The 25,057-nt window shown below is 36.7% G+C and overlaps 1 protein-coding gene across 1 annotated transcript in view; it reads right to left on the bottom strand.

The window, feature by feature from the left end:
* The window catches only part of LOC126466530 (translation initiation factor IF-2, mitochondrial), an 88,309-nt gene extending 71,205 nt beyond the window's left edge, over window positions 1-17,104 (bottom strand). The window contains exons 1-8 of the mRNA XM_050096393.1: window positions 17,000-17,104; window positions 16,004-16,169; window positions 15,816-15,924; window positions 12,859-13,042; window positions 7,158-7,318; window positions 5,312-5,488; window positions 5,166-5,215; window positions 4,348-4,562 (exon numbers count right to left, since the gene is read on the bottom strand). Of these exons, the coding sequence (XP_049952350.1) occupies window positions 4,348-4,562; window positions 5,166-5,215; window positions 5,312-5,488; window positions 7,158-7,318; window positions 12,859-13,042; window positions 15,816-15,924; window positions 16,004-16,169; window positions 17,000-17,037 (1,100 nt within the window). The 5' untranslated portion in view covers window positions 17,038-17,104. The remainder of the gene's footprint in view (window positions 1-4,347; window positions 4,563-5,165; window positions 5,216-5,311; window positions 5,489-7,157; window positions 7,319-12,858; window positions 13,043-15,815; window positions 15,925-16,003; window positions 16,170-16,999) is intronic.
* Between the last annotated feature and the right edge of the window lie 7,953 nt (window positions 17,105-25,057).

Genomic DNA, 25,057 nt, shown 5'->3' with positions numbered 1-25,057 from the left:
GCACAAGCATCCAACACATACAGAACAACCAACAAAGGCAGCTGTCACAGAGCACTGAAACTTCACATGATATCACATGAATTATAATGGCACCAAGATGTTAAAACAGCCAAACACATTCTGAGATCGCATTTTTAAAAAAAAATATGTAGAGACCTGGCCACATGATTAGTTGATAAATAAAGACAGCAGTTTCCAAACTAAATAATGCTTGGGGCAGAGTCTTGAGCATACTCAAAGCACTAGGACAGTCTGTGGGGATGTCCACTTATGCCAAACTAACTGAGATCTGAGATCACACCATGCAGACGTGCCACATAGACAGACCTCTCAACCAAATCAGCAGCAAACATCATTGCTCAATATAGCAGAGCTGCATGTCCTAAGGAAACACAAAGGCTGTAGTTTCCCCTTGCTTTCAGCTGTTCACAGTAGCAATTGATATTCCTGAGATCTGAGATCACACCATGTAGATGTGCCACATAGACAGACCTCTCAACCAAATCAGCAGCAAATGTCATTGGTCAATATAGCAGAGCTGCATGTCCTAAGAAAACACAAAGGCTGTAGTTTCCCCTTGCTTTCAGCTGTTCACAGTAGCAATTGATATTCCTGTAATGCAGTTGCACACATGGTAAATTCATCTGTATCATTGAGGCACATATGTATCCCATCATGACAAGATTCATGGTTCATGAGGGGAGGAGGGAGATTATTATTATTATTATTATTATTTCTTTCTTGTCTCAGACGTTATGTCTGGTTAAAAATGGAAGGTGACGTGGACCTTGATCAAGCGTGACTTCCATTTAACTGTACGGTATATGTTACATTGCATTTAGGAACTTTCGGGTAATTGAACATGTATCAATAATTACAGATTTCTGTAGTTGTATATATAAGTTTGGATGTAGCTGTATTGCATTGATGTACTGGTGGATATTGTGTGGTATGAGTCCTGTAGTTGATAGTATAATTGGTATAATGTCAACTTTATCCTGATGCCACATGTCCTTGACTTCCTCAGCCAGTCGTATGTATTTTTCAATTTTTTCTCCTGTTTTCTTTTGTATATTTGTTGTATTGGGTATGGATATTTCGATTAGTTGTGTTAATTTCTTATTTTTATTGGTGAGTATGATGTCAGGTTTTTTATGTGGTGTTGTTTTATCTGTTATAATGGTTCTGTTCCAGTATAATTTGTATTCATCATTCTCCAGTACATTTTGTGGTGCATACTTGTATGTGGGAACATGTTGTTTTATAAGTTTATGTTGTAAGGCAAGCTGTTGATGTATTATTTTTGCTACATTGTCATGTCTTCTGGGGTATTCTGTATTTGCTAGTATTGTACATCCACTTGTGGTGTGATCTACTGTTTCTATTTGTTGTTTGCAAAGTCTGCATTTATCTGTTGTGGTATTGGGATCTTTAATAATATGCTTGCTGTAATATCTGGTGTTTATTGTTTGATCCTGTATTGCAATCATGAATCCTTCCGTCTCACTGTATATATTGCCTTTTCTTAGCCATGTGTTGGATGCGTCTTTATCGATGTGTGGCTGTGTTAGATGATACGGGTGCTTGCCATGTAGTGTTTTCTTTTTCCAATTTACTTTCTTCGTATCTGTTGATGTTATGTGATCTAAAGGGTTGTAGAAGTGGTTATGAAATTGCAGTGGTGTAGCCGATGTATTTATATGAGTGATTGCTTTGTGTATTTTGCTAGTTTCTGCTCGTTCTAGAAAGAATTTTCTTAAATTGTCTACCTGTCCATAATGTAGGGTTTTTATGTCGATAAATCCCCTTCCTCCTTCCTTTCTGCTTAATGTGAATCTTTCAGTTGCTGAATGTATGTGATGTATTCTATATTTGTGGCATTGTGATCGTGTAAGTGTATTGAGTGCTTCTAGGTCTGTGTTACTCCATTTCACTACTCCAAATGAGTAGGTCAATATTGGTATAGCATAAGTATTTATAGCTTTTGTCTTGTTTCTTGCTGTCAGTTCTGTTTTCAGTATTTTTGTTAGTCTTTGTCTATATTTTTCTTTTAGTTGTTCTTTAATATTTGTATTATCTATTCCTATTTTTTGTCTGTATCCTAGATATTTATAGGCATCTGTTTTTTCCATCGCTTCTATGCAGTCGCTGTGGTTATCCAATATGTAATCTTCTTGTTTAGTGTGTTTTCCCATGACTATGCTATTTTTCTTACATTTGTCTGTTCCAAAAGCCATATTTATATCATTGCTGAATACTTCTGTTATCTTCAGTAATTGGTTGAGTTGTTGATTTGTTGCTGCCAGTAGTTTTAGATCATCCATGTATAGCAGATGTGTGATTTTGTGTGGGTATGTTCCAGTAATATTTTATCCATAATTTGTATTATTTAGCATGTTGGTTAGTGGGTTCAGAGCAAGGCAGAACCAGAAAGGACTTAATGAGTCTCCTTGATATATTCCACGCTTAATCTGTATTGGCTGTGATGTGATATTATTTGAATTTGTTTGGATATTAAGTGTGGTTTTCCAATTTTTCATTACTATGTTTAGGAACTGTATCAATTTAGGATCTACTTTGTATATTTCCAATATTTGTAGTAACCATGAGTGGGGTACACTATCAAAAGCTTTTTGGTAATCAATGTATGCATAGTGTAGAGACCTTTGTTTAGTTTTAGCTTGATATGTCACCTCTGCATCTATTATCAGTTGCTCTTTACATCCTCATGCTCCTTTGCAACAGGCTTTTTGTTCTTCATTTATAATTTTGTTCTGTGTTGTATGTGTCATTAATTTCTGTGTAATCACTGAAGTTAATATTTTGTATATTGTTGGTAGGCATGTTATGGGGCGATATTTTGCTGGGTTTGCTGTGTCTGCTTGATCTTTAGGTTTCAGTTATTCCATGTGTAAGTGTATCAGGGAATGTGTATGGGTTTCAGTTATTCCATGTGTAAGTGTATCAGGGAATGTGTATGGGTCTGCAATGTAACTGTTAAATAATTTAGTTAGATGTGAATGTGTTGAGGTGAATTTCTTTAGCCAGAAATTTGCTATTTTATCTTTTCCAGGGGCTTTCCAATTGTGAGTAGAATTAATTGCTTGGGTGACTTCATGTTGCAAAATTATCACTTCAGGCATTTGTGGCATCATCTTGTACGTATCTGTTTCTGCTTGTATCCACCATGCATGCCTGTTATGTTGTACCGGGTTTGACCATATGTTGCTCCAGAAGTGTTCCATGTCTGTTATGTTTGGTGGATTGTCTATTTTAATGTGTGTGTTATCTATTGTCTGGTAAAATTTCTTTTGGTGTGTGTTGAATGTTTGGTTTTGTTTCCTTCTATTTTCACTTTTTTTGTATCTTCTAAGTCGTTTGGCCAATGCTTGTAATTTCTGCTTCTTTTCATCTAATTGCTCTATCACTTCTTGTTGTGAGATTTTACCTAACTTTTTTCATTTTTTTTCTGACATTTCATTTCTTATAAATTGTGTTAGCTGTCCGATGTCTTTTCTCAGTTTTTCTATTCTGATCTGTAGCCTGTGTTGCCATGCTGGTTTTGTGAGTTTCTTCTGTGTGTTGGTTGGTTCTGATCTCTGCCTAGTGTGTATATTTAGTGTAGTGAGTGCTCCTATATAAACCAGTAGTTGTAACTCTTCCATAGTTGTGTTTTCATTTATTTTGTTGTGTATGATTGTGTTGATAGTTTTTATTGTTGTTTCGACTTGTGGGTTATTTGGCGGTCTATGCAAGAATGGTCTAATGTCTGTATTTGTGTCTTTGTATTCTATATTATTATTATTATTATTATTATTATTATTATTATTAATATAGAGGGAGATTATTATTATCATTTATTACAAATTAGAAAGGAATTGGTCAATTTGTTTTAACAGAATGGTAGCATTACATAATTGAATCAGTATTCGGGCCCAACACTATTTTCTTGACATTAACTGTGGAGCTTATTTAGTGGTGTAATCTTTGGGATTTTAATATCTGAAAATTACTTGAGAACATTCAGATTTGGGTAAATCAAACGTTGTGTGTGTTCTAATATGAACTGACAGACACTGGAAGGACATTTGGTATGGAAAGGCATTTGGCATATGTAGGCTGCCTTGTGACCACTCTTTTATGTTTTGTGGAGATTATTCTTTGTGAATTAGAACTGAGTGCTGCTGTTGTAGCAGTTAATGATAGGTCTACATAAATGTTTACAATAATACTAAAGCAGTTTCATAGCAGATCAGCATTTAAGCTCAATTAATTTTCCTCGTGAACTAAAAATGGAACACAGAAAGTTTAAAACAACTTGTAATAAGATCTTAGAAATATACAAACCCTCTCAGCATATCAGTTTTAGACTCAATAACAACACCCTCTATCATCCCTTTAGGATCTCCTTTTAAATCCATCAACTCAGCCTGTAGAACTATTGCTTCTGCTAGGACATCCAAGTTTGTTCCATGGAGGGCTGATATTGGAACCACTTGAACATCTCCACCCTCATCTTCTACTTGTATTCCGTGTTGCAGCAACATTCTTTTTGAGCGTTCCTAAATCGAATAAATCACTTTCACACTCCTGAAGGCCAATAATGCACAAAATAAATGATTCATTATTTTCTGTTTCTCCAGATTAAAGTTTCAGACTACATTTTTACAATAGGACAGTAGAAACAAACTTTTGTACAGTATGAGCAAATAGAAAGGAAGTTCAAATACTGCTTTTAGACTACAAATATCAATAAAACAGCAGTTTATGAGTAGACTCTCTGAATAACTGTCCACAAAGCAAACTTCATAACACGTTTTTTTCTATAAACCATTACAAATAAGAGTACTACAAATTTGCGTGCTATACAATATAAGCTTATGTGCTGGTCACAGGATAAACAAATTCTGTAATAATAAATCATGGTAAAATCCTTATTTCAGTGTTAATGCTGCACAATTAGAGCTGCTACTTTGTGTTCAACCATGTAGGTAGGAATGACAAATCACATCTGCCATGAACAATGTCAAGTGAATGCTTGTGACAGCACTGCAAAGTATCAAGAGTAACTGCTACTGACATAAGTCAATTGGATGTGTCAAATTACTATAATAAGAATAGCCTTTACCACTCAAATAAACCAGAGAAAGTTAATGTTTACCTACTATGTCAGCTTCAGGTTTGTCAATCTTGTTAATGGCAACAATTATGGGTACTGTGAGAAAGAAAAACAAAATGATAAGTTATGAGACACAGACATTTATCCACCATCATTATAATAATCTTTTAAATTTTCTACCAAGACATTTACCGTTAGCCTCCTTTGCCATACGAATTGATTCAACAGTCTGCTCCATGACACCATCGTCGGCTGCCACAACCAGTACCACTATATCAGTAACTTCCGCTCCTCTTGCCCGCATCGCAGAAAAAGCAGCATGTCCTGGTGTGTCAAGGAATGTAATGGTGTCTCCACTTGGCAGTGTCACTAAATTGGAAAAGTAAGGGTGCAAATTGAGCAACAATGCCATAACACCTGGGAAACAAATTTACTACTCATCTTACGGAACTAATAATTCTGAAAGCTAGAATAGCTCTACGCTCTTTTAAAAGCATCTATTGGCAGCACTAAACATGTCACCTCCTGAAGGTAAGTACTGGTTAGAAATTTTGTCTCTGTTTTATAATGCAATCTAAATTCTGTCATGATTCAACCCTCATGCAAAACATTAGATTTTGATATTTGGATAGATATCCTAAACAGAGGCTGTAAGAAAGGAGAGATGGACTACCATAATCAGGGTAATGTCTACTAACACAGTGTGGTTTTGAAATTCCAAGTTGTGATCTGTTTCACCCCACTCATCGTTAAATAACATTTTATTTATGGCCCCCCACTCCCACCTGGTTTACTGTACTAATTATCAGTCTATAATTATAGCTATTAAGTAACATTTTACAGTATTTCACTGTAACAGACACCTAGACAAATTTAAGTCATATTAAGAATATACTGGAATGATCAGTTACTGATTCCAAATTGCTAGCAGTGTTAATGAGGTATAAAAATTACCATACATTGTAAACAATAATGGTACTACAAATAATGTATTTGTTTAAAAACATATATAAAAGAAAATAATACGAATGATTAGTAAGTGATCAATATCAAAAATTGTTTCTTCATATAATTATGTTCTTTTTTCAACCTCTGAATCTCATAAAATTTTTGTATCACTTCCATTTTTAATCCTTAATAATAATAATAATAATAGTAATTCCATTACCTTAGATTTTATATGTTAACTAAAATGATATGTACTGCTGTTTAATCTCAGAATGTATCTAACCAACTTTTTCCATTTTATGCATGACAGCAGTGTCATATACAGCCCAATATTTGTAATATAGGCCCTCAGCTACATAATTTAATTTATCATCTTGTAAGTTGAAATCTGAAGATGCTAGTGCTGGTTGTATGGAACACACAAAAATACAAAAAAGGTTATGTGCAACTTGCAGCTGCTCTACAACTTCACAATTTTGATTTCAACTAAATTCTTGATTTATTCTATGTTACTCTTCTAAACACTTTTTGAAGACAGATATGTATTTGCATATTCCTCAGTTTTTATTCTGTTTCATTCTTTTTAATTGCATGCCTCTCAATTCAAAGCTCTAGCAAAATTTTAAATTTTCTGTTAGTTGCCTGCATCCATACACACACACTCCTAGCTCTCTCTCTCTATCTCTCCCCCTCCTCCACACACACACACACACACACACACACACACACACACACAGTGAGGATAGAGAAGAAAATTTCCAGCATTCATGTTATCAGTTTAGGGAAACACAAAATGCAAAATCTGGATGGATGGGGGAGGATTTGAACCCCACTTCTTCTTTCAAACAGAAGTCCAGTGATATACAATGATATGTTTTCAGAAAATAGCATTCAAGTAACAATGCTAGGTCTTCCGATCCCATGAAATTGCACCAAATTCATGTCAGAAAGGGTTACAATATTGCCAAATGTGCAATAATGAATGCAGATGCATCAAGCAGTTACAGAAATACTACAGATAATATAAAACAAAAATTAAAATAACAAAAGGCAGTTACAAATGTAAACAGCTATTAAGGATACAAAGTACCTGAAAAGGCTCCAATATGTTGTGTGATGCCTCCGAATTCAGACTCAACTACTGACGTATGACGCAAGGCATCCAGCAATGTTGTTTTACCATGGTCAACATGACCCATTACAGTCACTACAGGTGGTCGTTTCACTAAAACTGATGGGTCTGGTGGAGGACTGTGAAATTAACAGACACATCAGATTACAGAGTCTCCTGAAAGATAAATACATATTTACATACTTGTACTTTTTCATTAAAGCAAAACACACACACACAAAACAAATATTAAACATACACCACAATACCAACAGAAGATGAAGAATAAATGCATGCTAACAGTTGGTAACACTACACACTGTAAACACACACATTCAATACATAGTGAAAATTGGAAGTGATGTGCTCAAGTAAATGTGGTCAAAAAAACATCAAAAATCGCCTATTTTGGGCATGGGAACCGAGAAATACATCTCCATGACGACACACATGGATTAACAACTTTGGAAATGGCAAGTAACACCAAATAATAATTTAACCTCAAGAAACTTTCATTGCAGAAGTTGTTCCCAACCCGAAAAACAAGAGAATAAGAAAAGAAGATGTAGTAATAGTAACATACTTGTAACTAATATACAACACATTTTTATATACATAAAACAAATATAAAACAGGTTGCTGAAGATGCTTCAAAAATAAAAGAAGTGAGACACACACAGCAAAAAAGAAATGCCTTTCATTTAGTTGTAAATACGGACTATAACATTATGAAAACAGATTAGTCAGACTCCCTTGTAAATATCTCCATTAGTTTCCTTATTACAGAAATAAAGTCTAAAATCAACAAACTCAGAAAGTGTGTGTGACATCTCCCCATCTACAGCAGTAATAAAAATGGAATTTTTTGTAGCTGCAAGGCGTTGATTACTTCTGTTACACAAGTTTTGAGACAGAATTTTTTGTATCACATTAATGAGAACAGTAAACAGAAAAGAGGGAGTGTATACACTGGCAATGATTTTATGAGAATCCAATAACAGTACATGTAACAACTGCTTCCAGAATTTGCACATATTTTGTCTTGAGAAGGCCTACTGCATTACCTGCAGCCATAATGTCATCAGGTATCTTCATCAATGAGGCTTATGAGGACATCAACTAATGTTTTTATAGTTTTTCCTGCCTCGCATCAGCATTATTTCAGATATTTACTTGTAAGTCCTGTCAGACGGGGTTAAGTAGAAAAAACGTTTTCCACACAGGTGTCAAGTATCACCTTCTTCTCTGTCATCATTAACAGTATTATGTCGACAGAAGAGTCCCAGTATAGTGCTCTTTATTTGTGGACAAGTCCACAACATTTGGCTCATCCACCAACACAGCATTATTCACAACCTCTACTTGTCCACCTTCTTTGAAAATGAGTGACAGTGTTCCAAATGTGGGAGAATGGGCGAGATATCTGGTGGCTCTTATGTAGGGTTGCCATATGTCCCAGAAAACCTTGATTGTCCAGATTTGAGTGGTGTAAATAATATCCTAACTGGCTGAGCAGAAGTCCCAGAGTTTTAAAAAATAATCCCTTTACATAGATGGCAAGAAAATACAGTTTAAACACCTCCCCAATCTCTTCAAACTACAATCAATTATAAGTGTCGCGACTCATATATTATCAATTGCATTATCGATACTTTCTATATGCTTCTGGTGCTACCTCTTTCCATTCCATTGGAATATTGGAAAGAATCTTGTTCAATGTTCTATATTTTAAGAAGAGCCGGTAGGAATCCATCACATTCAGTCTGATATTCTGGTAAATGATCATTGTTATCAATATCTAACATTTTTAAGGCCATGTCAACAAAATGGGAAACAGCATTTAGAGATGAACACACCAGAGAATTTCCTTCAATGAAACGGATCAAAGTGAACACGACACAGAATTCCTTTTCTATACATCCATCCCCCACGACAAACTGTTGAAATACCTCGACCCTGTACATTCATCACAAAGGTACAATAGATATAATAAAATCTAAATTGTAATTTATCACAAAGTATTTCACATCAAAATATGCCAAATATATTTGTATCACTTATTTCATCAAAAGTGCATTATATTTAATTGTTAATATCTTTCTGTCCCAGTGGACATTGGAAGAGAATCAGAGCAACCCTATTCTTATTTGATTTCAAGCTGACATGTTTAGCACACACAAGGGACAGACATTCTGCACTCAGTCACCACTGTAATGTTGTCTTTCCCATGTGGTCTGTTTCCTGACAGACAAATTCTCATTAATGAAACCACTTTATAAAATGGGTGAAAGGGATAATGTAGACAATTACCAGCAAATTTCTTCCCTACCAGTGTTTTTGAATGTGTCAAGAAAATTGGCAAAAGCATTTGATTGTGTGGACCATGCAATAGTTCTGCATACTTTGCAACATTATGGCATTAGGAAAATACTCAACAATCACTCACTTCTTAGCTGGAAAGTAGGAGGCAGAAGGCGGACAGCCAGTCAACAAATAGAGTAATGATTTGGAGCTGACTTGGATGGTGTAAAGCGTGGGATGTTACAGAGTTCTGTTCTGAGTTTGTTATTTTTATATACCAGGTGTAGAAGTATCAAACCAGAATTTCCCTATAGATTGTGTAAGCCATCAGTGTACGGCTCGTGAGACCGCATTTGCGGTGCCATCTGCTTCCTGTAACAGCTGATGACAAATGTCAACACACAGTAACCCAAGTTCCTTATATCGGTATCTGTTACAAACCCATAAACATGTCAAGTTTAGTGCCTACAAACTATGATTTGTGGGCAGCATAGGTTTTCTGTTATCATTTGACGAAAACTGCAACAGAATCATTTTGAATGCTTGTTGAAGTTTTTGGTGAACATTCTCTTGGGAAAACACGGTGTTTTGAGTGGTTCAAAAAATTCAAAAGTGTTGATTTTGATGGGGGAAACAATGAGTGTGGGAAACCACCGAAAAAGTTTGAAGAGAACAAATTGCAGGCTTTATTGAATGAAGATGATACTCAAACTCAACAGGAACTCATGGAACAATTGATTGCGATATAGAAAGCCATTTCTCTTTTGTTGAAAGCTAAGGGAAAGCTGCAGAAAGTTGGAAAATGGGTTCTGTATGAACTGAATGAAAGATAGCCAGCAAATCAAAAGACCACTTGGGAAATGCTGCTCGCCAGATGCAAAAGAAAGTTGTTTCTTCATTGAATAGTGGCAGGTGCTGAAAAATGGATATATTTTGAGAATCCTAAGCATAGTAAATCATGGGCATCCACTGCAAGACCAAACCACTTTGGAAGACAATGCTCTGTGTTTGGGGGCATCAGAAGTGTGTCATCTATTATGAGCTGCTAAAAACCGGTGAATCCATTAACACTGATCACTACCAACAGCAAATGATCGGTTTAACTCAAGCATTATGTGAAAATGACTAGAATATGGACAAAGGCAACACAAAGTCATATTGTTCCATGATAACGCCCCACCAAAAAATTAAAATGGGTCAGGGAAACGATCGAGGTGATCAGTTAGGAAACACTAGGTCATGCGGCTTATTCTCCAGACTTGGCTCAATTCGATTATCATCTATTTGCATCACTGTGATACGCTCTCGCTGGACAATGCTTCTATTCATATGAAAATGTACAAAAATGATTCACTGACTGGTTCACTTCAAAAGAAGAATTTTTTGACGTGGCGTTCATAGCCTGCTGCAGAGATGGAAGAAATGTATAAATATCAATGGAGTTATTTTGAATAAAATATTGTTTATCAGTTTCAAACAAAAGATGTCTAATTATTGTAATCAAATTCCAGTTTCATACTTCAACACCTGGTATTTTTCTCCTTGCAGCTGTCACTAGTGTTATTGTGAAAGATGTAGAACATAATATAAATGATGCAACTAATGTGGTAGTCTGTAAAATCAGCACATGGCTTTCAGAGAACAGATTAACAGTTAACTGAAACAGAATGCAATTCATACTGTATCCAACATGGGACTCCTGTAAAAGCAGAATTTTAGTATCCCGAGGTAGTCTGCCAGTGAAGTTGAACATTTTAAATTCTCACAGTTGAGGATAGACGGAAGACTTTCTTAGAAGTGTGCAAATAATCTAGGACTAAAGGAGACCACTCACTGAATAGCAGAAGCAGTGAGAACTTAACAGGCACAAACAAAAGCGAATGAAAACTTGACATCTTTTCGAATAAATCCTTAGTTGAGCTTGAGAACAAATACACACACCTGCAATTTGGCGAGTGGCCTCCTTTACTCCTAAATTATTTACATTCGGCCAGAACTTTTCTACTACATTTTTCATGGAAGTATCACGTTTACTGAAAGTGAATGCTGCCATCTTCACAACAATGCTCTCCACATTTCCATCACTGAAACGCGAAGGAATGTTTACTTCACTTATGTTCACTCTTGTATGGTGCTGTATTTTGCACTAACTCTGGGCACTCACTAAGAACATTCTTAGCCCAGAAATGGGTGGTAAGACTCAACTGTGTTGTTAGTTTGCAAATTTTGTGTAGACTGTTGTTCAGGTGTCTCAGAATTCTGTTATGGTGTACACATATTCTATCAGAAGATTTGATGTTGACAATGTTGATACATTTAAAAAGAAACTGCAACACTGCTCAGTGAATACTATGAAGAAAAACAACCTCAACACTTTCTGAAACATAGTACAGAAACGTTTGCAGTGTGTAACAGGTTTCATTTTCAACAGGGTTCCATCAGAACTGGAAATAGAGGGTGATAAACCCCAAGTATTCACATCCAAGTTGAAACGTTCCCTTGTGGCGCAAACTACATTGTACAGGAGTTCCTTCCAGTAAATGACAACTTTTCTGTGTAATATGTTATTTATTTGTATACTCTCACACAATTTTTTTGTGTTTTCTTAGTTCTTTTGTTTACAAACTTTCTAATCAGCTTTCTGTAAAGGGACTTTTTTAATGATTATAAAGTGGTGGATTGCATGGTCCCACATATCTGATAGATAGATAGATAAATACACAAATAGGAGTAGCTTAGCTTCATGTACTTGCGAAGCACAATATTTCTCTTTCAGTTTTATAAGGCTGTTGTGTATTCTCTATTGGATTATGGGTGGCAAGGGCATGGATCAAAAAGACCAACATTTCTGATGAACATAACGTTATCCATAACCAGGAAATAAGGCTTGCCTCAGGTGCCTAACGGACCAGCCCCACAGCTAGTCTCTGTGCTGAGATCGTTGAGCTGTCACTATGCACCAGATGTTCATTAGGCATATAGGCCTTGGTTGATCCATTTACCAGCATGTGCACACAGTTGCCACATGAAATCAATGTGTCTTAGCTAAATATTCACCACATCCTATCAACATCACAGAATTCATCTCTTAATTTTTTTCTGAAGGCAAAAGATGTTTACAGTTCCAAGTACCATTGACAAGTTAATTACAGGTACAGAAAACTAGTATAAATAGCAAAGGTCAAAGGCCTGCAGAAGAAAATAATACCTCTAGTTAATTGCCTGTGTGCGTGTGTCATTACGTTCTCAACGTCACTTTCAATAGATCATAATCATAACAAACAGAAATGTTTAGCAAGTTCCAATAAATAAAAAAAATAGTCTGACAAAGAAATGCTAAATGTTGATATCTAAATTACACACAGAGAAACATTTGTACCTTTTCACTGCATCCTTATTTTTTTCAACAGTTTCCTTAACTTGGCCAGGTGGTGCTATGACTCTGTACTTCATACCACTTTTCCTGACAACTTCTTGAATGACTTGCCAGTTGTCAATAACAGAATGTGGATGCGTATAGTCAACCGAATTGTCCACAAACATCATCACCTCAAAAATGTGATCTTTCAGAACAGAACAACAATGAAAATTAAACCACCCATCAATACAAAAATTATAAACAATTGAAATTTCTACATTGTGGACATAGTATGTTGCTTCATTAAAGAGTAAGTATTCATCTCTAAGTAAATTTAGATTCTAAATGACATTTTAAGGTTATTATATCTTAAATGACCAGTAAGTAAAATCTTTTTTAAACTATTTATTTCATGTAAAGGAAGAAAACATATTCTTTCTATTAACTATTATAAAATTGTTGTTTTTCTGCTGTATTGAGATATATGTAGCCCATAGTTTTCTATAATTACAAAGTCTCAAATAAATTTACAAAATAAATTGTGACACATTTTCTTTTATATTTCAGAACAATAAATTTATACACATGTAAAGTAATTCAATACCATGTGGATGCACTATGTGAAGAATAAAAAAAAAGGTGAGTCCCCAACGAAGGTCTTATCACATATTGTGCTAGAATCTGACTTTGGACGACATCTTCAGATGAAAGACAACCTCCTTCCTAATATTAGTTGTTACCAGTGATGTAATGGTATTGTGGCCTTGTGATGTCCTAATTGGGCAGTGAATGTGAAAGTTGGTGTGTGGGAAGAGGACATTTTGGAGCAGCTGTGTTGCTTGAGATATTCTCTTCTGATAAATTTCAATACTACTGGTCAGTTGTTATTTTCAAAAGTTCATTATGTATGTTGGTTGTGTTTTGCTTGTGACGAATGTCAGTGGAGGCGTGTGATGTGCTGAGCACCATAACTTTCCTCCAGAAGTATGGTGTTCTGGCAGAATACGTCAAAAGCATGAAAATCCTATGAAAATGATTGAAGAGGTCCATCTCATGACAGTGACAGTTTTCTGTGGACAATTTGTGACATTTGAGTTGGCGAAAAACCTGTCCAAAGTATCTTGACAGGTGACATTCTTTATTCGTGCCACTATTCATTCAGTTACTGATTTGTTGGAAATGGAGAGAGTGAGAAGTTTATTTTAAAGGTGTATTACTTTTACTCTTTTATAAAATCAATTTTAATTTGTCCAGTATAAGTTGTAGGAAAATGATTAAGGTTAATGGAAGGGAAGTTTGGTTTTTAGCAGGAGGGGAGAGAGATAAGCTGGAGAGATTGTTTGAGTACAAGCAGAGAGGAACAGGTATTTTATTTCTCTATAGCCTACTAATTTTTGCGTTCTTTGAATGGTGTTCAATGATATGTGTCTGACTTTCACTAATTACATTTTTTAAAGGGGAGTATGTTTTTAAGGTTTACTTATTGAATTTTTGGATTTTATTATGAACGTATGCAATGGCTGGTATCAGTGATTTCATATATTGGTAAACTGAAGTTACTGATACCACATTAACTTTCACGCCAGAGCATTACTTGGTTTATTTGTAAACATGGTTTCTTTGTAGTTAATAGGTATTATGGAATTCACCTGAGCTACAAACGTAAAGTGTAGATGATGATATTGGTCTTGTCATAAACAGTTTGTTATGTTTTAGATTTAATTTTGATGGTCATTGTGGAGTTCATCTTAGCTATATGAATGAAATGTATTTATCAACACCAGTTTGTATTTTTCTTCTATGCAGATGTCAATGTTTTGTCATTAAAAGCTTTACAGGTTATGTGAACTTATCAGTACCTGCATCAGTTCTTTCTTGCAATTCAGTATAACTATACAGATGTGTTAATTAAAGAAAGTGATACCAATGTTGTTGTGTTTTCTGGAGTATTTATGTAATGTGATGGTCATATCTGGAGGGGGGCTTTTTTGTCTGGCTTGTCCCATACAAAGAAAATCCCAAATTTCTGTAGGTGTCCTACTAGTCTCCATTGTAGACTGATTGCACTTCCCCAGTATTCTATCGAAAAACCGGAGTCTACCACCTGCTTTACCCACAACTAACCCTATGTGACCATTCCATTTGCTATCCCTACAAAGTGTTACACCCAGGTACTTCTATGAGTTCGTCAATTCCAACAGTGACTCATTCATATTATAGTCATAGAACGCTACATTTTTTCATTCTGTGAAGTGCAAAATTTTACATTTCTGAACGCATAGAGCACATTGCTAATCTCTGGAGCATACTGAAATCTTATCAAGATCTGTCTGAATATTTATGCAGCTTCTTTCAGACAGTACTTCATTATAGATAGTTGCAGCATCTACAATAAGTCTGAGCTTCAATTAATATTGCCTGCAAGGTCATTAATGTACAACATAATCAACAAGGGTTCCAACACATTTCCCTGGGAGAGACACAAAGTTCCCATATGACTGAACTTTTGACAATAAGTGAAGGTGTGGTACTGAGTCAAATGCATTTTGGATGTAAAGAAAACCTGCATCTACATAGTTGCCTTGATCCAAAGCTTTCAGTAGGCCTATGTCATTTGAGAAAAGTGTGCATTGGGTTTCACATTATTGATGTTTTCAAAATCCATGCTGGTTGTCACTGAGGAGGTCATTCTGTTCAAAATACCTCATTATGTTTTGAGTTCAGAATATGTTCTACAGAGCTATGACAACACTGAGATGTTACTGTAGAGACATTTACAAAACTGCAACATGTGACTGGGTGAGGTAAACAGGTGAAGCTGTCATACCCAGCTCACTGTAACTGTCAGAGATCTTATGCCAATTAAAATATAGGTACATTTAACACTGGTGAATAATATTTTAATGCTTTACAAGATTTGTCATATATAGCATCTTTCCCAATATATCCTTTAACTTTAAAAGGAATATGAAGCTTACCAACGTCTTTTCCTATGGCACTGCCTAGTTCTTCAACTGTCATGTTTTTCCATATTTCTATAGTTGGAGCATTACTTTTTGGGGTGTATTGAATAATCCTTGGAGCTTTCTGTTAAAAATAAAAATATATATCAGACAACAGGTCTATTATATAAGGGAATTTTAATTTGTGTGACAGTAAAACTTACTTTCTCTTCCGCTGATCTTCTCTTTTTTCGAAGCCAGCTTGTAGCATATAATGATCTACATTGATGACACAAGTGTAGATCTGTCACTTTTGTTTGAAAACGGACAATTGTGGGCATACTACTTATACTTTTCCACATGGGCTTGTGAAGAAGTGATCCTCTTATGCTATAAAATAAGTACATAAAATTTTGAGTCTAACATTCTTGGAGATTTACCATTAATCTTTGTATTACATTCACAAATGTTGACAATATATCATTCCACATACATAAAAAATTAAACCAATGTCAGGGAATGCTTTATCTTAACATGTCTTGAGTAAAGGCACTTTGCTACTATGGAAATCTACTGTGGGTCGGAATTAATTTCTTCATACTAAATAAAATTCTGTTTCTGTTTTTACCTGTAATGTTATACTGTACTGAACATACAAGGGGGAATGAAAAATTTTATACAAAAACAAAAGTTAATCTAAATGCTACTTGATGTCAAGGTGGAATATGGTCACAGTAGATAATTAACAATAAATAAATCAAAAACAAGATGTTCCCACAATGACATAACGGTGTTGGTTGTAGTCTCCTAATATGTCATTCCAAATTAAGTGACTGGAAAGAGAGAAACAAATCCAGTGTTTTGAATTACACGTGAAACAAAAAAAAAAAAAAAAAAAAAAATCTCAGTAACTAGGTGGTTCATACAATGAAAACGAAAGTGGTTCTATGTATCTCAACTGCTACTTCGGAATATCCGAACACAAATATATAAAAGTTTGTTAACGATCATTTCTAGTGACTCACATAACGAAATACAATAGAACCATATATATTACATGTTGAGGACGACTACTACAATAAGCTATGCTACCAACGTATATGAACTATTATTTTCCACTATATATTTATATAGCTCTCAACATGAGCTTCGCAAACGATCGAAGTAGCCTTCAAATAAAAATTAAAAAGCCTATAACTTCAGTTTGCAAAATAATTCACCTGATTAAGAAAAATGATTTAACAAATACTGTAGCCATAGCGCGATTGTTGTATACACAAAACCGTAAACATGTCAAACATCTTATGAAAGACACTACAACCTTCCAAAGCTAGGCGTGCCTATAGAGATCACTTGTGATACCGCTTGCTGTAAATATCTTAGTACTACCTTGTAAATCGCTGATCTGTGTAATCGATACAACACAGGTACACTCTCTTACTTTAGGACAATTATAAATACATAGAATAGTACAGGGATAGTCTTGTCCATTTTGTTGGGCACAGAAAAGACTACATCTCCGCAGTATTCAACTTTTCTGAAACGTGTTCTCAGTGTGTTCATACGATCAATGTACATGAAGCAGTGACAACGTGGTCCAGACCACAGTTAGACTGTGGTCCAGACGCTCGCAAGATATCGGGAATGCGCAAATAGGGTATGGAAGCGGTCAGGTGGCGCTGTTATCGATTTGTGTTGTGCATTTGACGGGCATACGGTTGGGAGTGTTGTTAGTGTGTGGCGCCGAAGAGAAGAGTGCCGATTTCACCACTCTAAAGCATATTTTCAAAATATGATCAACGTTCGTGGATTAAAATAGAGGCTGCCCCTGAGAAAAATGCATCAGAATGTTATCGAGGATTACGTGGAGCCTGTTGCGAGAACGCATTACCATATAGGACGGTCATACGACGAGTCAGACTGCGACTGAGGATTTTTACTGCACAGGTCGGCTTTACATTTCTCAAGACCAAATTGGTATCGCGAGTGGTCTCGTTTTCATCGATGGACTGTCCGTAATTATCTGTAAAGATTGGTCTCAGTCATCAAATGCTGTGGCGCATGCTGAAGAAACGTCTCAACATGAGAAAAATACTGTCCTATTGGATTCCACATTGACTTACCAACGGAGATGGCACCGGTATGTTTTGGCTGGCATCCTCCTGGACAGATACTGCAACGAAGGAGACATATTTCTGGAGCATATCTTCACCATCGGTGACACGTGGATATGAGCCTATGAGCCTGAATTAATGCATCAATAGAATGAATGGCGTCATCCAGGTTCGTCACATCCACAGAAATTTCGAGAGACACCCAGTCAGGTGAAGCTATAGTTGACTGTGGCATGTGGCTAAGAGGGTGTTATGCATACTATGCTTGAGAGAATAAACTGTCAACACTGATTAGTATTCCCGATTTCTTAAGTACATCAGTTTCCAGCTATGTGGTGCAAACTTCTACGTTTATTGTGAGACAAGTGCATGACAACAAACATTGTCATGTTGCAAGCCGTGTGGTTTGAGGTGCCATGTCACATATTGCACGGCCCCTTCCACTGAAGGTTCGTGTCCTCCCTCAGCCATGGGTGTGTGTTGTTGTTCTCAGCATAAGTCAGTTTAAGTAGTGTGTAAGCCTAGGGACAGATGATCTAAGCAGTTTGGTCCCTTAGAAATTCACACATTTGAACATTTTCATGTTTCAAACAGTGTCAAACTCTTACTGCAGTTGTGGCATTGGTAGTTCTTGGAACATTTTTCGTACTCGCCAGACGTGAGTCCCTACGACTTCAACCAGTTTTAGAAGTTTAAAGAACCCATCCCAGGTCGATGATATCCTGACATGGCATCTATATCCAAGCAGCAGGGCGCTCTATTGCTGTCATCAATTCGCATATTTTACTGTTCGCATCGATTCTGACTAATCTTTCATTGTTTGTATCAATACCCATTTGTATTGTGATGTACTGTGAAGTTTCGAACATTCGCGAGTGCCGCGAAAAACTCGTACATTAATCGTAGGCTTTTACTAAATTTGAGAACAGCTATCCTGTCCTAGTTCAAAATAATCATCCTCTAATTACATTGTACAATAACGTGAGAAACAGATAAGTTTGAGTATTTTCAGATGCTTATAAAAGTATATTTTCATAACTTACTGGTGCGATTGTTTTCGATATGCATTTAATTTATAGCAAATCAGCGTTTGTGGTTCATAGTTCAACCAAAGAATACACCACTCCCGAATTTCATTGAATATCAATGCAAATAAACGTACGTTTTTGAGAATTTTCAGAAGCCTCCATTCTCCTTTGCATAATCTACTAGCAATTTGTAGATAACCGGCGTTTATGATTTAGCTGCTGTAGCAAATTTTGTACCTAAAATATTGTGTTAAATTTAGTTTTCCCTTGAAGAGGACTATAAAAATACATTGTCTGCATTAATCGTAATCAATTCTGTTTTCGAGTATGCTAACAACTGTAATTGACATCAAAACGTTCTAGGAAACTAGTGATTGTTACTACAGTTTTTTTTTGTTGCCTTACTGGAAATCTCGATTTGTGTATTTGCTTCAGTTCTTATAGCGAATTAGCAACTTTTTAGCTTTACGCATTATAAACTAATCAGTGGACTTAATTTAAAGTTCCTGGTTCATTGCCTTGTAATACATCACATCAGCCAAAATGCTATCCCACTGTAAATGCTGTTCTCAAACAAAGGATGAGTCGGCTGACGTTCTAAAGTAGCTAGAAATCGCCTTGCCTACTGTCAAACGATTGGCAACTGCTGCGAATTGGTGTGATGGAAGAGCTCCTGAGAGCCGTGTACCTGTTATATCCGTACCAGAGGTACCTCAAGTGCTATCCTCTCCTGTGGATCCTGACTCCTCTGTAGAAAGTACAGTATCTCTCATTACCTGTCCACTTGACTCTGAGTGGTGTTTCAATGGTAAATCTAGGTTTGCTGTACAGGGTGGACAGGGACCAGGGAGAACTCAGAGTGTTGCACTGATCCCCCTAATCAATAAGTTTGAGATCTTGTCTTTCATTGCTTTCACTGAAACTGGTAGTGAGCCACTGGAACTCATGTCTTCTGTTTTGGTAAAATATGTTTTGTATGTATAAAGAGGAGGCAAATGCAGAAGGGTAGGGATCTATAAATGGTTGGCAGAACAAACATACAGCAAATGATGGTATCCCTTAGGGAAATGGCAGCGAGGACAGGAAAGGACACTGTGTTCTATTAATGTGCATGCCTGGTAGGCTCATTCAAAATTCGAAGAGGTTATTCCAGCAGCCATTGAGGGAATGGGGTGAAACCAACTCCAGATTGTGGCGCAGATTGGAAAAAATTACGACCATCATCTGGGCTCTGAGGTCATTTTTTGGCCATTTCAGCAACTGGTGGAGAAGGTTGAGAAAACCAGCCTTGTGCATGGAGTTTCAACGAATCTCACGATTTGCAGCATTGTCCCCAGAACTGATCATGGCCCTTTGGCTTTGATTTGAGTGGAACGACTGAACCAGAAACTTTGAAGGTTCTGTGATAATTTAGTCTGTGGCCTTCTGGACTTGCGACATATGGTTGAGAATTGTAGTGTCCCCCTTAATAGGCCAAGTGTGGACTACACATCAGAGGCAGATGGTAGCTCAGGTAGCTGATGTGTGTAGGGTGCACACAAGGGTTTTTCAGATCAGGTGGCTTTCCATACAATCCAGATAACGATGGCTGTAGGAAACCCAGAAGTATCAGTGTAAGATCGAAAGAAATGCCTCCCACGGGTGAGAGTATTAAAATCCTAATGGTAAACTTCCAAAGCATTCAGAGTTTGAAGTGTTCATGAAAGCAGTGTGTGTCGCACAATACCAGACATAGATAGCTGGTTGAAACCTGAAATTGATTGCAATGATATTTTTGGGGAATATTTAAGAGTATCTCGAAAGGCTAGCCAGATGGGAAATGGAGGTGGTGTCTTCTCGCAGTAGACAAGAAACTCAAATTCACTGAGATAGAAATTGAAGCAGCATGTGATATTGTTTGGGCAAGACTCAGTATCAGCAGTGGGCATATGATGATAATTCCATCCTTTTATCGCCCACCAATCGCCTGATATAATGGAAAACTTTAGAGAAAACCTCAGTTGACTTGTGCATAAGTTCCTCAATCTTACTATAAACATTGGTGGAGACCTTAATCATCCAATAATCAATAGCGAAAATTATAGTTTTAGTAGTTGTGGTCATGATACAACAGCCTGTGAAACTTTACTGAATGCCTTCTCTGAAACCTACTTAGCACAGATAGTTAGGAACCCCACTCATGGTGGAAATATATGGGATCTAATGACAATAAATAGACCAGACCTCTCTGAGGATGTCCACATCGAAACTGGTATCAGTGTCCATGATGTGTTTGTGGCAACAATGATTACTGAAGTACAAACGACAACTGAAACAAGCAGAAAGATTTAAATGTTCAGTAAACTAGATAAAAAATCAGTAGTGTGGTATCTCAATGAGGAACTTGAAACTTTCAGCTCAGGGCAGTAGCATGTAGGGGAGTTCCGGCTCAAGCTTAAAAGATTAGTTGATCATAGAACAGTTCATAATTTGAGGGAACCTCCATGGTACACAGATAATGTGAAGAAACTTCTAAAGAAACAGAGGTTACCGCATAATAGGTGTAAAACGAAATATAGTGCTGTAGATAGAGAGATGCTTGAATGAAACACATTTGGCTGTCAAGAGAGCAATGCGGTATGCCTTCAGTGGCTACCATAGCAGAATATGGCTGTCAGTGACACCAAAGTTAGTGTCCAATCGCTAGCAAATAAGACAAGAACTGAAACTGAGAGTGGCATAACAAAAGCTGAAATTCTTAACTCCATTTTAAAATGTTACTTTACAAAGGAAAACCGACGAGAATCATCCCTATTTAATCCTCGTAACACTGAAAAGATGAATGAAATATTACTGTCACTGGTATTGAGGGACAGCTGAAATCGTTAAAATTGAACAAAACTCCATGCCCCAATGAAATCCATGTTAGATTCTACACTGAATTTGTGATTGAGTTAGTCCCTCTTCTAATTTTAATCTATCGTAGATCCTTTGAACAGAAAAAACATGCCTAGTTCTTCAAAAAAGGCACAGGTCACACCTGTCTACAAGAGGCGTAGTATAAGTGCTCCACAAAACTACCGTTCAGTATCCTTGACATCAATGCATTGTAGAATCCTATAACATATTCTGAGCTCAAATATAAAGAGTTATCTTGAACAGAGTGCCCTCATCAATACAAACCAGCATAGGTTTCGAAAACATCTATTATGTGAAACTAAGGCCGCACTTCTCTCAAATGTCATTCTGAAAGCTTTGGACCAAGGCAACCAGATACGTGCAATACTTCTCAGTTTCAGAAAAGCGCTTAATTCGGTACCATACCTACATTTATTGTTAAAAGTACAATCATATGGGGTATAAAGTGAAATTCGTGAGTGGATTGAGGTCTTTTTGATAGGGAGGACACAGCATCCAGGAGAATCATCATCAGACATAGAAGTAACTTTTGGTGTGTAGAGGTGTATGATGGAATCCATGCTGTTCATGTTGTATATTAATGACCTAACACAATACATTAATAGCAAAATCATGCTTTGGACATAATGCAGTTATCTATAATGAAGTGCTATCTGCAAGATGTTGCATAATTATTCAATCAGATCTTGATAAGATTTCGACATGGTGCAGAGACTGATAAGTTGCTCTAAATGTTCAGAGAATTAAAACTGTGCAGTACAAAAACTAGAAAACATAGTATCCTATGACTATAATTTGAATGAGTCATTGTTATTCACACAAATACCTGGGTGTAACACTTTGTAGGGATATGAAATGGAATGAGCTCATAGTTCAGTCATGGGTAAAGCAGGTGGTAGACTTTGGTTCGTTGGTAGATACTGGGGAAGTGCAGTTAGTTTACAAAGGGGATTGCTTAAAAATCACTTATCTGAACGGCTCTAGAATATTGCTCTAGCGTGTGGGGCCCGTACCAGATAGTAGTAATAGGGGACATTGCAAATTTACAGAGAAGCACAGCACAAACGGTCTCTGGTTTGTTTAATCTTTGGGAGAGTGTCACAGGGACACTGAAGGAACTGAACTGGAAGACTATTGAAGATAGACATAAACTGTCCTGAGAAAGTCTATTAACAAAGTGGGAATACGAAGTGTGTTGGAAAAGTATGAGGCTGATAACACTGAACATGAACCAACAATGCCATTATCTTCCCCTTTGCGTGGCTGTCAGGTTGAATTTCGTCCTTTACACAGAATCAGTATGAGTTTATTACTGTTGTAACACGAGTGTTGAGAGCATTTGAAGTGAAGTCGTATTTGTCAAGTGCGTTATGAACAGAGACTGACAAAATCACGAACCATACTGTGCCACTACTTCTATGATTTACTGAATGTTACAAAGGGCTTATGAAGAGCGTTCTCTGTCTAGATCACATGTCTTCAGATGGTGCAAGTCGTTTTAAGCAGGGTGAGATAATGTATAAGAAGAATATCATGCTGCAAAACATTCAGCTGCAAGAATTGATTACGACGTGAAAAAAGTTGTTTATCTTGCGAGAGCACACTGTCCACTGACTGCTGGAATGATCAATTGCGAGTTAAAGTGGAATATGTTTAGCATCCACCAAATGTCAACATAGGATTTGGACACATGAGAAGTGTGACGAAAATAACTTTGTAATATGATGCAGAGATAAAACACCAACGCCAAGAGTGGCACACAACAAACTCTCCCCCCACCCACAAAGTGAGACTGGGAAAACTCAAATAAAATCTACGCTTAGTTTTTTTGATCAGTCAGGGGATCGTCCACCAAATATTTCTACCTTCAGGACAAACTGTCAATCAGTATTGTTATTTGGAAGTCCTTGAAAGACCCAGGAAAAGGCACAGTGGACCTTCTGCAATGATTTTTTTAGCTATAAATAACATTCCCCTGGATTTTCAGCCTCACTATTTGCCGGATCTGAGTCTCTGTGGCTTCTTCCGATAGCCTAAAACTACTTGTAAGAGAGTAATTTTATTCTTGGAATAGTATTTAGAAGAGTGTATGAGACGTAAATGTAAATGTCAAATGACTAGGACCTCCCCTTGGGTAGATCATTAGCCAGGTGCAAGTCTTTCGATTTGACGCCACTTCGGCGACTTGTGAGTAGATGGTGTTGAATTGATGATGATTAGAACAGCACAACAGCTAGTCCCTGAGTGGACAAAATGTCCGACCCAGCTGGGAATCGAACGCGGGCCTTTCGGATTGACAGTCTGTTGTGCTGACCACTCAGCTACCAGGGATAGACAGTGTATCAGATAAAGTGAAGGGTATTACAGCAGAAGCCTTCCAGAACTGTGACAAAAATTGGAAACGTCTCTGTCACTGTGTAGTCACTGAAAGGACGTATTTTGAAGGGGATTACATTAACGTCTAAAATGAATACAGTTCAGTTACAGAGATATCATTATTTCTGTAACACACTTCGTACATTGGACCAGGACTCCAAGATGTCTGCAGTATGTTTGACTTGGTGTGGCACGATGATCTCATCTAAAAACTCTTCATGGAGGAGGCTATAGGACGAAACATACAGCTTTGCTCTGTCTCAACTGTTGCACTTCCATATGTGTTGGTGGGATGGTTTTGTCGCATCTAGATGAAATCTTCCTTTATTATACGTTGGCAACATATACCTTTCACTAAATACCCGATTGGTTGTTGGTATGAACATAATAAAAACCTATATCACCAGATTCTATCATTGCACAAATAGGATTGAGTGATTAAATGTTCCATACTCAAAAATGTTTTTTTTAAATATGGTAAAGTGGTAGAGAGGAGCAATTTGGATTTAGATGGAATACAAACATGAGGGATGTAATAGGACTCTTGCTAATTTTGGGAGAGAGGTTTATTGAAAATGATGTGGTGCAGGATATAGTGTGAGTGGAAATATAAATAGGGGTTGTGAGAGCACAAATACTTAACAACTCATAAACACATTTACTAACTACAGAATTCAATAAATCAGAGTGCACGAGCAAGGTAAAACACAAGGAAAATGACCAGCACTTAACCAAAAAATATGCATGAACTCAATATTTAGCGTATATAGCAGATGGTGAAATTCCTGCCCTTCAAAATAATTATAACGTTACCACAACAAGGAAGACACAAAATGATATTTAGGCAAACCACTTGTAATTA

The sequence above is a fragment of the Schistocerca serialis genome, chromosome 1, assembly GCF_023864345.2.
Source record: "Schistocerca serialis cubense isolate TAMUIC-IGC-003099 chromosome 1, iqSchSeri2.2, whole genome shotgun sequence".
In the NCBI taxonomy this organism is placed as follows: Eukaryota; Metazoa; Arthropoda; class Insecta; order Orthoptera; family Acrididae; genus Schistocerca; species Schistocerca serialis.
Note: the sequence above shows the minus strand (reverse complement) of the source record. Positions and strands in the feature narration are given on the sequence as shown.